Source organism: Benincasa hispida, chromosome 4 (genome assembly GCF_027475165.1).
Source record: "Benincasa hispida cultivar pf3 chromosome 4, pf3_genome.v1.1, whole genome shotgun sequence".
NCBI classification, from domain to species: Eukaryota; Viridiplantae; Streptophyta; class Magnoliopsida; order Cucurbitales; family Cucurbitaceae; genus Benincasa; species Benincasa hispida.
In genome coordinates this window covers 4,933,550-4,948,689 of record NC_143481.1, presented here as the reverse complement: position 1 = coordinate 4,948,689, position 15,140 = coordinate 4,933,550, and the positions used below count along the sequence as shown (strand labels likewise).

The window sequence follows — 15,140 nt, the reverse complement described above, 5'->3', positions numbered from 1 at the left end:
TCAAGTTAATGAAAAATATAAGTTATTTAAGTAATTTTTTAAAGATGAGGAGTTTTTCTCATATTTCTAATGTTCGACTAGAATAATGGTTTGTTTGGATTGATTAGAAAAAAATGTTTTAAAAAAGTCATTCTTATTTAAATTCTTTTGATTAAAGTAGTTTAAAATACACTTTTCAAGTGTTTGAAAACTTGTTTTAAGTGGTTGTCAAACATTTTAATTTTTTTTAAAATGACATATTTTCAAAATTAAACATTTAAAAAGTTAAACCAGACACACTTAAGTATATATTTGAGAGCGATTTTGAAATTTACTAAAATTACTTTTGTATTCAAAATCATCATAAAACATATCTTTAATCACTTAAAATTAATTTAATATTTGATTATATACTTTTAAAGATAATTTTCTTATCTTAAAAAAAAGGAAAAAAAATTGGTTTTAAAAACATGTTTCAAAGTTACTTGGCCCGAGCGTGTAACCTGTGGGAAACTAATTATATAAAATCTTGTCCCATTACAAATGTCTAGTAAAATTTCAAAGGGCGGCTTTACTCCAATTTGGCGGATTTTTGGAGAATTGTTCCTTTAATCTTCCTTCTACCGTCGTCCCCATTTACAATTCAATTCAATTCGCTTGCTCCGGCATTAATGTTGACGCGACGAATTCCTTCAGTGGCAGTTTATCTCCCGCAAGCTCTGCCATGGCGTCGTGGACCTCCTCACTCTATCAACCCCAGGACGCCGCTTGAATTCCACTCCTTCCTCGCCTTTTGCCCCAAAAGTTGTTTCGTTTCTTTTTGTTCTGCTTCTCAATCCATCTCTGAAGCTGTAGAACCAATTCATGCGGAAGAATCCTTGAAGCGCGTAAGACCATGAATTACTTCCCAGAGCTTAAGTTCTTTTATATGCATTCTTAACCATTTCCTTTGTGGGCTTGAAAATTAGCACAAACCCAGTTAGTGATTAGCAGAGATAATGACATACATGGTTATAGAGAGAACATAAGACTGAACCCCTAAAGCTTAAAGTGAAAAGTATGCATAATCTTTTATACGTTTTCTTAACGGTTATGTTTTTGTTGGCTCTCCATGTTGAAACCGTTGTTCCACTTAGGCTACTTCTCTTTCTGACACCTCTATTGGATTGGATTCTACTTCAACTACTGGATTTTTAATCTATGTCTTTCTTAGTACCCGATCAGAATTTGTCTTTCTTAGTACCCGATCAGAATTTAAGTTATAGCAACTTCGTAAGTCGTAAAACGAAACTAGGAGGTGCATTCTGTCCGTTTTTCATGGTTTAAGATGCGTTGTCTTTAAACTTTGACAGACATTCTTGTCTTTTGATCTACGTGATTGTAGGAACCCTTGAAACCTGGGTTATATCTGGTTGGCACGCCAATTGGCAATCTTGAAGATATCACCCTACGGTACGAAAGTTCGATAAAGAGCACCAACATTATTGTCCTTTCTTTTCAGCATATATGCATAAACACTGAAAGCTTGACACTCAGCATTGACAATTTGCTATTTTCTTTTCATGCGTACATCTCTAAACTCATAATTTGGAAATAGACTTTATGTTTTGTGATATTTCTAGCTGACTCATTTCCTGGAGTAGGATGAAGTTCTTAAGTTTAGGATCTCCTCCTTTATACTGGTCCATATTTGATGACGTTATTCAGTTATTTGGAATAATCTGCCTATTTATCTCCATAAAATTCTATTACACAGTGCTCTACGTGTCTTAAAGTCAGCACACGTCATCCTTTCAGAGGATACAAGACACTCAGGAAAGTTGCTTCAGCATTTCAGCATTAGAACCCCTCTTGTGAGTTTGTTGAGGCATTTATTTTCTGACATTATAGTTTTCTTTTCCTTCTTCATTTGTTCTGATGAAGGCTTTTAGATTTCAGCTCAGTTTTCACAAATTCAACGAGTCTCAAAGAGAGCAAACAGTAGTGAAGAGATTAAAAGAGGGTGAAATTGTTGCCCTAATTAGTGACGCAGGGACACCAGGCATTAGTGACCCTGGTACTGAGTTGGTGAGCATGCTCTAAACAATTTTAAATTTAGTTCTTTCATTAAGGCTCTGTTAAGCATCTATCACTTTTATAATCTACATTTATTGGGCTCATTTTCAATGTGCTGATTGACCATTCACATTTCATAAAAATCTGAGACTTGATAATGTAACCAATTAATTTGAAAGGAAAAACTTGAGAGCGGATACTCAGAGAGGGGAAATGAAAAATCAAAACGCTATGGAAATTCCTATAGAAGTTATCATCTAGAGAATCAAAACTACTTTTGAAGGTTCCGCTGTAGACTATAGTCATAGCCAAGGAAAAATACTAGAACAAAGCCATGCATTTTCATATTGGCGTTCTTCTTAATATTTTATTGGTTTATTATGAAAGGTGTTAATATTTTTTAGTTCAAGAACAAGCAGGGATCGAAGAGAAAAAAAGAAAAAGAAAAAAAAAGGTTCAAGCAGGGATGAGAAGATTTGAACCTCCAACCTCTTAGTTGCAGGCATATGCTTTTAACTAATTGAGCTATGCTAAAGTCGTAATTATGAAAGGTGGTATTAATATAATTGTACCATGTGAATACAGGTTAGATTATGTGTCAATAAAAATATACCCGTTATTCCTGTTCCTGGGCCCTCTGCTGTTGTTGCTGCTATTTCTGCCTCTGGCCTGTCAACCGATGAGTTTACATTTGGTAAATTTCATACTGGTACTTATAATTGTGCTTTGACTGCAAGGGCATCTTTCTTTGAGCTTTTTTTGCCCTATGGCTACCTTCAGGCTTGCTACAGTTTCTCAGTATGTGTATAGTGTGCAGTTGGTTTTGTTCCTAAGCATGCTGCATCTAGAAGAGAGAGGCTGATGGTTTCAGCAAGCGAGGAGGCAACTCAAATATTCTATGTTCCTCCGCACAAACTCAAGCAGTTTCTCGAGGAAACTTCACAATTATTTGGTGAATCAAGGTACTTCGTATAATCCAATCTACTGTACTAATAATTCTCTCGGGGCAATTTATCAGTGCAGTCCCTCTTCCACTATCTGGTTCAATCTATATAATTCATTAACTCATGACATCTGATTTGGAACCTTTGAGGTAATTAGTTGTATGAAGATACTTTAATCATCATATCTTAATTAGTCTATTTCATTAATGTTCAAGTTGGGTTGGGAAAAGGTTATGATGTATTTGGCTTGTTCTAGTGTTTGAAGACAATAAACAAACTCACTAATTCTGCAGTTAAGCTTGCATCATGCATTATCCTGTTATGTTCTATCCAAGTCATCAAGGATTTGTTAGACATTGTATAACTTGGAAGCTTGTGTGTGTTTCTTTGAATAATGACTGTGGGTACTGGTTGTATAATATTGTTCATGTGCTTCTAGTTACATATGTGGTTATTTGGAAATGATTTTGAAATGGTTAAAACAACTTTTGTTATGTCAAAAAACACTCAAAAACATGCTGCTAATATTGAAAATCAATGATTATACCATGTATGAATTCGTGTTTAGAAGTGTAATATCAAACATTAAATTTATTTTGAAATGATGAAAGACATATTCGAGTGATTTTACCATTTCAAAATGACTCCCAAACATCCCTATAATCGAAACTCATATTGTGATCCAAATTGCTTTAGTGGAGGAGCAGACTCATCTTTTGTTAGTAGCCAGTTTGCTTATTGAATATGTTTGTTTCCGTTACTGTTTTGCAGGCAATGTGTCATAGCTCGTGAAATGACCAAGATACACGAGGAGGTAACTTTCTTCTTTACTCTATTTTTTGCTATTTTAGTTGGTAGGGTTCCCAATACTTCTTACACGAAAAACTGATCCAACCAACTAGTGGTCACGATTGGTGTCAGTTTATTGATTTTTTTAAAAAAAACTGGTTGGTAGGTCGATCCAAAGAAAGGGGGGAAAAAAAACCAACCGACCAACTGACCAATATGTAATCCTATAATATATTATTGGTCTTTTTAAGTTTCATTATTTTTTAAAAACAAAATAAATCCCCAGCCCAACCCACTTTCTCCAGCCCAATCCACATCCCTTTCAGACTTTCTCTAAATTGGCCCTCAATCAGACAAAACAGAAACCCTTACCATTCAAAAAATAAATAAATAAAGAGAGAGAGAGAGTGGACAAAACTGACCGCTGGTCGGTTGGCTGCCTTACAAAGGAGCGTGCAAATCGGTAGAAAACCTGTTGGTTTCGGTGCTGGTTTTCCCCCAAAACCAACCCTAACCGACCGATGTATGCCCCTACTTCCAATTATGAGTTTATAAGTTTAAGCATCAAAATAATAGTAAAAGTAAATAAAAAAGTCAACTCCATACGATAACATAAGAAGCATGCTTAGTTCGATTTAGCTAATGTGTCCGTTTTAACTTGGACACTCTAACATTTGTTGAATACAAATTGAACACCTTCTAGCACAATTAATAAATATGTATTAGAAACTAATTGTTCAAAGTTAATATGAGTCCAACATTTCTTAGATACGTATCGAAAAATGAATATTTGTTATTTAAGCATACAAAATGCCAAAAAAAAATAATAAACTTCGAGTGCAAATTTCATCGAACTCATTTTATAAGCATATATATGTCCATAAACTTATTGCTTTTGAATTTCCATATTGTATAAAAATAATATATATTTATAAAAATGCATATTTTAATAAGTGCATCCTTACTATGTCTGTGTCCTAAATATGTAAAAACAAAGTGTCATTGTGTCGTATGTATCTATGTCTCTTATCCATATTGATGCTCCTTCAGTGACAAGGTAAGACCGAAATGACGGCTAAACATATATTTAGATACAGTAACTAGATTTTACGGAACAGGGCCAACACGCTGCTCAACACAAATGTGATTGGTTGCAATTTGCAATTATTATTTGAAAACATTTTACTCATCCTGAAAGCAAGAAAGCTTACGTGGAATTTTCATTTCATCATTCTTGTGATATACAATTTGTCGCTCTCTTTTTCTTGTGGAGGATTTGATTCCTGTACATGGGAACTGGGTTATACTATCATTTAGAATAGAACATATATGCTAAGTGGCCAATGGCCATATATTTTAGTTGATGTTGTCTTTGATCTACTTTCTATCAATTATTTAACTACCATGATCTTGTGTTAATTCTTTTGATATGTTGTGATACGTTAGTGTTATTCATGCATGAATACTGTAATTTCAAGGGTTTCCAATAATAGATTTCACAATATTCACTTGACTTGTCATTTAAAAATAAGCATGATGATTGCAACAGTTTTGGCGGGGTACCCTGGCTGAAGCTAAAGAATTCTTCTCGCTGCACCAGACGAAGGGTGAAATTACGCTGCTGATTGAAGGAAATCTAAATTCTGAAGTCGAAACTCCATCAGAATCACAGCTGGAAAAGGAGTTGGAAGAATTGATTTCCAGCGGACATAGGCTTTCTACGGTAATGACTTGAATTGGACTATAGGATAAAGACAATTTTATGAAAAGTAATTCATTTTCAGAGGCTTGGTATCATTCTCTCAGTACTGGACAAAGAGGAGTGTCTTGGTCTGAACTTTCAGGTTTCTTCTAGTTTAGTCTCCAAAGATTTGAATAATAACTATTTAGCCATGGCTGATATTTGACCATCCAATACATGGATGACATGACTTCAATGTCTCATTGTGTTTCATATCATGTCATAGTGGTGGCATTTATTGAAGTTGTATAAGCTGGTTAAGGGTGGGTAGTGAGGGGAAGATATTAGATAGTAGTGAACAAAATGATTATTTTGTTAAAATTCAAAGTTTAAATAGAAATTTTTAAGTTCAGGAAAGAATATAGAATAGATCTTACAACTTTCGAGATGGGAACAAACCACGAACCATAGAAATATTGTAGTCCCTGAATTCTGACAAAACTTTATTTTCGTGAAGGCTGTCAAATTGGTTGCTAGCAAAACATCAGCACGTAGGAAAACTGTCTATTCAATAGCATTGCGAAGATTCGGGAATCAACTTGGAGCGGAGAACGATTCTTGTAAATAATGATTGTCTGTAGCATGCTTGCCACAGGTGTAAGTTGTTAATTGCTTATAATCATCTCTCCATTCTTGCAAAATGACTACTTTGTATCAACTGTTCTGGTAATCTTCTGAAGAACAACTTGCCTTTCCATATACATTTTGACAGTTGTTGGTTTTGTTCTAATCTTTTCGTTAGATATTATTGGGGTCGGTGGGACAAAGATATATGATTTGTGCTAGAATAGTGGCTATATAAGAAGCATAGATACTGTAACACGTGAACTTTTTTAAGGAAAAAATTAGGTCGTGGACACGTATTTACTAAAATATATATTTTTCAAGACATATATCATCTTTATATAATAAGGAAATTCATAGTTACAAGTTTATGCAAAATAATCTCGATATATTTTGCTCTTAAAATTTATTAGCTTTGTCCCATGTTACTATTTGTGCCTTCTAGTCCGTTTGAGTGTTTGATGCATGCGTTACAAGTATCTGAATTGTTTATTAAAGTGTCATGTGTCGTACATGATTTTTTAAAATCTCATTTGGAATGTACTATTTTGCTACAAATAATTATCCTTGTACTCCATATTGGTTGTTTGCTAGTTTGAATTTTGAAGCGACTCAAATTAGTCTTCCTCTCAGTCACCAAGTATGTGAGATTGATTTCAGACTGATCAGAATAAGTAACTCAAAGAAAAAAGGAGAGATTTTAAATCTCCATCTCTATGCTTTCTAGTTGAATTGAAAAATGATTATTGTACAAGTTAGTTTCTCTGGCTGTGTCGCTGTTGTCATTGTGCATCCGCTTACAGCCCCTTGCTTTTCTCTCTTTGTTTCTTGAACTAGTAATTACTTTACTGGGTTAGCCAAGATATTGCTTGAAGAGAATTTGAAACAATAGGATTCTTTGATTACATAAGCTGATAAGGGAATGCGATACTTTAACTCGAATCAACAAAAATGTAACAAAGAGGTAGAACAGTGAAAATTGGCAGATTATGAAAGGTTTAGACTTGGAAGTTAAAACTGAACCCATCATCAAACTGCCGATGATCAAAAGCCAGAGGTAAAGCAATTGGACGTTCGGAAAACAGCCTCAGCAGTACATTATTTGTGCAGCATTGATCATGGAGGACCCCATCTCCATGTTGCTGAAAATCCACCGTCCTTTTCTGGTCCTCGGCAAAACAATTCTGAGCTGTGTTGCACTGTAAAAAGAAAAAAGAAAAAAGAAAAGCCCTCTTCTCAAGAACATTTTGATTCTCTGCTCTTTTCTACTTCATTATATACAACAAAATATTCCTCTCCTCATTCATTACTGTATGTGCATACTGCTGCCATTCTTGCTTGTCAATCACCGGGATACCGCCGTGTTTACCGGCTTGAAGGGTGGGAAAATCCTCTGCCCAGTGGCTAGAATGTGGTGAGGATCGAACTTCATCTTCCTCGCTTGAAACTCCGGCCACTTATCCCCGAAATGCTCCACCCACTCCTCCTCCGTCGTATAGTGAGGTAGGTACTGTTTCACTTCAATCCCGTTTTCGGAACAGAATGCCAAGATCTGATGATTCTGATGGCTCAAATACTCCAACGACTGCGTTGGCTCCCCATTGTCCAATGCCGAACGTAGCAATGCCACGAGATAGAACACATCATCCTCTGGGGTCACGGCGGAGGTCCTCGGGTCCCATCTACACAGGAAAGGGGAAAACAACTGTCATCAAATGACAAACAAAGGGTGTAAGAGGGGAATGGGCCATGGAGTTGATAGTTTATGAGGCAATGAATGGGACCCCCCCAAGTGTAGGGGTCGTTAGATGTGTAGTAACAGCCAAAATGTTCATTAGAAAACTGCAAACTGAATACGTCAACTGGAGAAGGACATGATCCCCATTGGTAGGTCCAACGGAGAAGATCTCCTGACACCAGAATCTTCTCCCTTGGACAATCACCACCGTCCGATTTTCCCATTTAAAAAAACCCCCCCTCAAAGTATTTATCAATCCAAGCTGTCTAGGCCTCCATCTCATGTCTTATGTGGAATTTTTTAAAAACTAGTTCACCATTTCTTTTGGTTATTATGGTACTCATTTCATGATTATATGAGTCGTTACTTGGGTTTGATAAACGGTTAAAAAGTAATGGGTTCAATCTATGACGGTATGATGGTCACCTTCCTAGGATTAGGTTTTTATTGTCCTACAAGTTTCCTTGACACTTAAATGTTATAAGATCAGATTGGTTGTCTCATAAAATTTGTCAAAAACAAATTATTTGATAAGACAACCACATAAATTTAGATGCTTTATAATATCAGTTAGATATAAATTCAAGGTAGTTATAACGACCTCACCATATAATTTCTCTTCCAAGTGAATACATTGACTCATCCAAACATGAAGCATAATATCTTTTCAATGGCCCACTTTTTATACCTTTACAAAAAAAGAAAAAAAAGGAAGAAAAAAGAAAAACTTGTAGGGACTATTTGAAAGCTATCAAATTTTGGAAACTATGTTATGGACATTTTGAGAGGTGGATTATATTATAAAAAGCTTCCCTCTCCCTATATAAAATAATAATAATAATAATAATTTTGCATGTTGCATGCAGAAAGTGATTGCTATTTTATTTTATTTATAAAAAACAAAAGGAAAAGAAAAAAAGGAAAAAAGGAAAAAACTCACTTGTGTTTGTTCATGGGGTAGATGAGGATGGGCCCACTGGTGTTATTTCCCAAAATACCCTTGAAAACTCCTCGGTCAAAATCGGCGATTCTTGACTTTGGGACGAAGAGGTTCAGCCATGGATGTGGGACATCCCACAGGCCCTTCGACCGGAGCTTTAACTCGGCCTTGTGAACCCGGTCCAGAAAGTCCACGTAACCCAGGTCCGTTGTGAAAACCGACTCGGGTATGTAATTCAAGTTCTTCATCAATGACTCCACTTCCTGATTAAACGCCGTCGTTTTTAGTCAAATTGAAAAAGAAAAAAAAAAACATATATAATAAATAGTACTTTGAAGTTTGAATTTTGAAAAAAATTAATAAAAATGGAGAACAGCTTTTGTTGCAAAGCAGGTGCTACTTTTTGTCAGAGGATAAGTTTGATTCCAATCAATCTTAAAATTAAGAGAGAAGGGAAAAAAAAAAAAAAAAAAAAGAAAAGAGAGAGAGAGAATAGTTTGGTAGTTTATTATTTAACATTGAATGAAAAGAAAAAGAAAAATTCCTTAAAGTCATGTTCTTTTCTTTGTCTTAGGATTTTAAAACAATAATTGATTCACACAAGATCTTCTGTGTATTATTCTTATCAATTATCATACCATTTTAATTATATCCAAACTACACTTATCCTATCGTGTTTAATAAGTCGTCTAAAAAAACTATTTTAAAATAAAATTGTTATCAAATAAACACTTAAATTATAGACCATTTAACCTTGTGTGATGATCCATAGAGTTTGGCCCAAGAAGGATCGAGAGGGCAAAGAAGAACAACAAACACAATGAAAGACAAAGATGGCAGTAGAAGATTCCAAATCCATATTTGAGCAAATTCCCATTGCTCTATATATAAAACAATTGAATGTATCGACCTATTTTTGTACTGTTCATCCAACTGTCTAATTTATAATATTAAAAATAATTTTTTTCTTTGTAATTGGAGTGAAAATAGGTAGACTGCATCTAAATAGTGCTCTTTTTAATATATTTTTTTTTAAATTTATTTTTGAGTGTTGAAAAAGAAAATGAAGAATATTTTTTTAAGAAAAAAATAAGAAAGGGTATTGGGTGTCTATATATATTTATATATATATATATATATATATATAAGCAAACAAGGTTCCAGCCATGCAGCAGAGAGAGAGACACAACTCAAAAAGAATAATGCAACAAAGAACAATGTTGGCCCACATTCCCTTAAAACTCTCTGAATCATTTGGGATTTTATATGTATATCTCTCTCTTTCCACACAAAAATCCATTTAAATCACACAACAAAAGGAAAAAAAAAAAACAACCCTAATATTCAAAATCAATACAAAAGCCAAATACAGCTTGCAAAATAGCATAAGAATTATTACTTTTGATGCCCTGGAATGTTCATAAATTAAGTAATTGACAAAATAAGAAGAAAAAAAACTGCTCACCCAATTTAGCCCACTTTCATATTTAGCTTAAAACATACATTATCATTCTAACATTTTTCAATTATATATATATATATATATATATATATATATATATATATATATATATATATATGAAATGGATTAAAAAATCCTTAACAAAAACTAAAATGGTCAGAATAATTTGAACTTTATCATGTTATAATCTTCAAGCAACAAATCATAATTAAAAGGCTATATTGATGAATTTTAACCTTTTCTTATTGTTACTACTCAAAACAAAAAATTTAAGAACATCCATTTCAAAATTCTAAAATCATTTATGCAAAATTTGACCGTCTATGCAAATAGAGTGCGATATAATAAAGTATACCTGATGAACGGTGTGAGATGAGGATTCATGGTAGTTTTTGGTGATCTCCAAGCAGTATAAAACTCCTCCATCGGAGTTGTTATTATTAAAGGAAGATATTTTGACCGGATTAGCCGGTGAGAAGAAGGAGGATCTCCAGTTGTTGATTAAACCTTCATCCACGATTACAAAGCCTTCCACGTAATCAAATTTCTCATTATTTGTTTTTGAGTGTAAAGAAATTAGCCATTCTTGATCCTTCGTAAATGCTTCAAAATTTGAGTACAATACTCGAATCCATCGAACCTGTATTTATTTATAAATTAATATTGCATGTATTTTGATTTTGATTTTATTTTGCATGGGAAATGAGAAGAAATAAATTAAAGTTATGATTTATATGTAATTGTACCCTTTGAGGAGCTGGTTCGAGAAGAATTCTAGCTCGTGTAATGATCCCAAATTGTCCTAATCCACCAAGAACTCCGTGGAATAGATCTGGGTTTTCTTCATTTGAACATTTCACTATCTCCCCATTTCCTGTTCATTCAGAACAAAAACTCGTTTACGTTCTGTTTGATAACATTTCATTTTCGAAATTACCAATCTTTTCTTATTTCGGTTAGATTCAAATTCTTAGCCAATTTTTTTTTAATGCAAATCTATGTTTGGCTAGGATTATGATTTTATTTTTAGTTTTCTATTTTTTTAAAAAAATATATGTGCTTGCTTTTTACTATAGTTTTCATCCATTCTAAGAATTAAAATAACTTTGTAAAATTTATCTTTTTTAATTTCCAGAATTCAGCTCGACATTTAAAATGTGAAAATAGTGTTCGTAAATTTATTATAAAAAAAATTAATTTAAGATTTATTTGGTAATTATTTGATTTTTACTATAGATTAAATCTACTTTTTTTAGAATGGTTTTCATTTCTCATTTCTTGAGTGATAGAGTAGAATTCATGGCTAAATTTCAAAAAAAAAATAAATTAATCACTTATAAACAATTAATTTTGTACGAAAATTTTGAACTAAACAAAAACGATCACAAGAGTGTTTAATGTGACAAAAAAAACTTTAAATTATAATGAAGATTTAATTTTTGAATTATTGCATTTGCATTATTTTAGTAAGAAAGAAAAAAAAAAAAAGGACCTGTGACGACGTCGAGTTCATGGACATTGCTGATCTGAGGGCCATGGTTGAAAGCTTGGCCGCTGATTCCGCCGTTCGACAGCGTCCCACCGACCGACAAATACAAATAATCCGTCCACGATCTCGGCGCCAACCCATATTCCAACGTCCATTTCAACAAATCAATCCACAGCTCTCCGCCCCACACATCAACAAATCTATCTTTCTCCGACACCACTGGCGACGGCGGCGAAACACCCCTTCCGCCGCCACTCATCTCAATCACCACCCCATTCCCCGTCTGCGCCTGCCCATTTATCGAATGCCCGTGCCCTCTCGCCGACACCGTAAACCCACCATACTCCGCCGTCTCTGCCGCCGTTCGGATTAATTTGGCGACGTCATCGGCGGAGGCTGGGTGCAAGACGGCGAGAGGTGGGTTTCGGGTCATGAGCCCAAAATCGATCGAAGCGGTTTCGATATCGGAGGGATCGACGGTGAGATGGCCCTCGATACCGAGACGCGGAAGCTCCGCCGCTGGACCCATGTTGAGTCCGACGGTTGCTATCAAACGGCAAAAGGCAAAGGCCAAGAGAAGCTTAGTGGTCATCATTGTTGAATTATTATTGAAAATTTTCAAGGCGGCGGCGGTAATCGGACGGCGGTGGTGGTGGCGGCGGTGGCCGTGTTGCATGGGAAGGGAACAAAGGAAAATAAAAAAGAGTTTTTTTTTCCCTTAAGATGAAATGTTGAAATTTGCAGAGAAATGGGAGTGTCTGTGTTTGTTGAAGTGTAACCTAAGACTAAGGATTATATATATATTGGTGCTTTTAAGATTTTTTGTACGCAAAAACATGCACTAAATAGATTCTTATTTTATGTGTTTTTTTTTTTCTTGGAGAAGGGAAATCAAACAGAAAAATAACAACTTTAACTCCAAAAAAAAAAAAAAAAAAAAAAACTTTTATTCTCTCTCTAGAAGTAACCCCGTGTAAGCAAAATCTTAATTTTTTTTTTTTTTCCCATTTACGAGATAATAATAATATTCTCTGTTTAATTAGATGTACAAGACTGAAAGTCTAGAAATAACTTAAATTTATGAAGTAATTATTAGGTGATATATTGATTTTATAATCTACCTCTTACAGTGATAAATTGCGATAAATCATAATAAACATTTAATCAGTAGTAGATACCTAACATATTTTACTACTAATAGATAGTGATATTTTGTTATATTTAAAAATATATTCAATAATTTTACTGTTTAAAATAATTACCTTTATTATATTGTACAGTGAATAAATTTAGAAAGATCAATAAACATCCTTCAAGTTAATATAAATCTCATCTTTATTCTCTTAGAAACTTTACGTAAGAACTAAAGTTAAATGTTAAATTATCAATTTTAATATATAATTAAACTGATTAAGATATTAACAGTTAACTAAAAGATTAAAGATATTAAAGATATGGAGGATCATATTCATATGTTTTAGAAAGATACAAAGTTAGGTGTTGAATTTTATTGCAAAATTGAGTCTCTATTGAATAACAAAAGCTGGCTTTAGGCCCTTCAAGTAGTTAAATATCTATATTTCTTTATTGGTTGAACTTTCTATAGTTCATTATAGTGTAATTATTTTTTAAAAGAAATAAATGTATCTTCTTTGATGAAATGTTGAAATTAAAATAAATTTGATTTTAGTAATAAAAACTTGTTATTTGATTTCATATTATATGGATAGACATAAATAATTCATAAGCTATGAATTCATTTGAGTCCAATAAATATAGGAGTGAAGGATAGAATCTCTAAAATTATCAAAGGTAAACATTAGACCAAACATATCTCTAGCCATTAAAACATTTCATTTCTTTCTAAGTCGTGGTAAGTTTTTATTTATTTATTTATAGTTTGATTAAACGATTGGTTGACACGTGACTCGTCACGTGCAAGGACGAGGTAGACACGTGTGAGGTTGAGGAAACTGTGTAAAGGGGAGGATGAAAGGGGGGCTGCTCTGGGCCCCACTTTTGGATACGGAGGATCTGCGTTGGGACACGAGCATGGGCGAAAATCAAGTGTGAACGTAACATACTGCAACTAATTTGAACATCCAATCACATATCGACACGTGCTATCGTATTAAACATGCCCATTTCTGTAATATTTACTAAATAACAAGGGTCATAAAAGTCCACGAATTATATTCTCCTTATATAGGCCCCTATTCTATACCCTCCCTCGATCCACTTGGAGAAAAGGGAAAAAATATATAATAACACAGAATCTAAGCCTTAGATTACATGAAAATTTCTCATTATTAATCTAATTAAAACAATAACAAGTAGGGTTTTGGATATATTAGTATTAGTCCATTTAAAGACAAATTGGATGATGTCCTTACTCCTCAAAGTAAGCTCCATTCTTAAATGGGTATATTCGAAAAATCCTTGTAAAACTTTTCACAATCATATTACATCATTTTTAACTTTTTAAATCGTTCAAAAATAAAATCAATCCATTCGAGAAAAAGAACGAAAAAACTATGCACATTTGTTTTATACATAAAACTTTATTTTTATTTTGATTATTGTACTTTAAATATCTAATTTTACTCTATATAATTTTGTTAAATTAATCTTAGATTAAAATAGTCTTTGCCTTTTGTTTATTGAAAAAAAAAAAAAAAAAATCTATTAGCATATCTTATATATATATATTCACATAATTTTTTTTCATGAAAATTATTATAGTAAAATAATTTATTTATTAATCTATCCATAATCACTTTTAAATTTATTTTATCATGCAAAAGTTATTGGAGGGATCTTTTAGATTTTAGCTTTCCTAAAAATTTGGTATCTTCTCTTATTCATCTCAAATTTTCATTCCATTGATCCATTTTTCCATATTTATTCCAAAATTAATTGGTTTAGTTTTTTTTTTTTTTTTTTTATAACAATCACTTAAAAAAATTATTTTATAAAAAAATTTAAATCAAACAAATTTTGTTGCAATTCAAATCCTATATAGTTTCAAATAATTATATTACAATAGATCATAAATTAAATATTATAAAAAATAATTGAAATGGTAATATACTTTTATTCATATAATTAAATTACACAAATCTAGTATTAATTTGCTAAACATTGTAACTAATTTTTTCTAATTTAAATTAAATTTTACCAAATACTATTTTACTCCTTATTACAACTAATTTTTTCTAAAACACAATTACAAACAATTATTTTAAAAGCTATGATAATTTCAAATTAAGTCTTAACCAATTATGTTAAAAAATAATTTTGAAACACTTAAATTAATAAAATAAAGAAAAGATACTGAGGCTAAATTTAAGTAAAATAAACCTTAAAGTACAAATATCCAAAATAGTATTCTAACTCATTGAATAGTATTCTTAAACTCTTTTGCCATGTAAGGGATTAT

The 15,140-nt window shown here is 32.8% G+C and overlaps 2 protein-coding genes and 1 long non-coding RNA gene across 3 annotated transcripts; 1 reads left to right on the top strand and 2 right to left on the bottom strand.

Moving 5' to 3' along the window:
* Positions 1-476: 476 nt before the first annotated feature.
* On the top strand, positions 477-6,238 carry LOC120076438 (Tetrapyrrole (Corrin/Porphyrin) Methylase). The gene is made up of 9 exons (XM_039030265.2): positions 477-866; positions 1,364-1,431; positions 1,736-1,832; positions 1,918-2,046; positions 2,620-2,728; positions 2,852-2,996; positions 3,750-3,792; positions 5,317-5,490; positions 5,966-6,238. The coding sequence occupies exons 1-9, from the start codon at positions 651-653 to the stop codon at positions 6,074-6,076; spliced, it is 1,092 nt and encodes a 363-aa protein (XP_038886193.1). The 5' UTR covers positions 477-650; the 3' UTR covers positions 6,077-6,238.
* On the bottom strand, positions 618-6,024 carry LOC150036417 (uncharacterized). Its single transcript, XR_016529388.1, has 4 exons — positions 5,886-6,024; positions 4,979-5,050; positions 4,190-4,298; positions 618-935 (listed from the first exon to the last, which is right to left on the bottom strand). It is a non-coding gene; the product is annotated as an uncharacterized LOC150036417 (long non-coding RNA).
* Positions 6,239-6,951: 713 nt separating the features above from the next.
* On the bottom strand, positions 6,952-12,519 carry CKX5 (cytokinin oxidase 5). Its single transcript, XM_039030264.2, has 5 exons — positions 11,705-12,519; positions 10,959-11,086; positions 10,568-10,852; positions 8,751-9,013; positions 6,952-7,754 (listed from the first exon to the last, which is right to left on the bottom strand). The coding sequence occupies exons 1-5, from the start codon at positions 12,375-12,377 to the stop codon at positions 7,418-7,420; spliced, it is 1,686 nt and encodes a 561-aa protein (XP_038886192.2). The 5' UTR covers positions 12,378-12,519; the 3' UTR covers positions 6,952-7,417.
* Between the last annotated feature and the right edge of the window lie 2,621 nt (positions 12,520-15,140).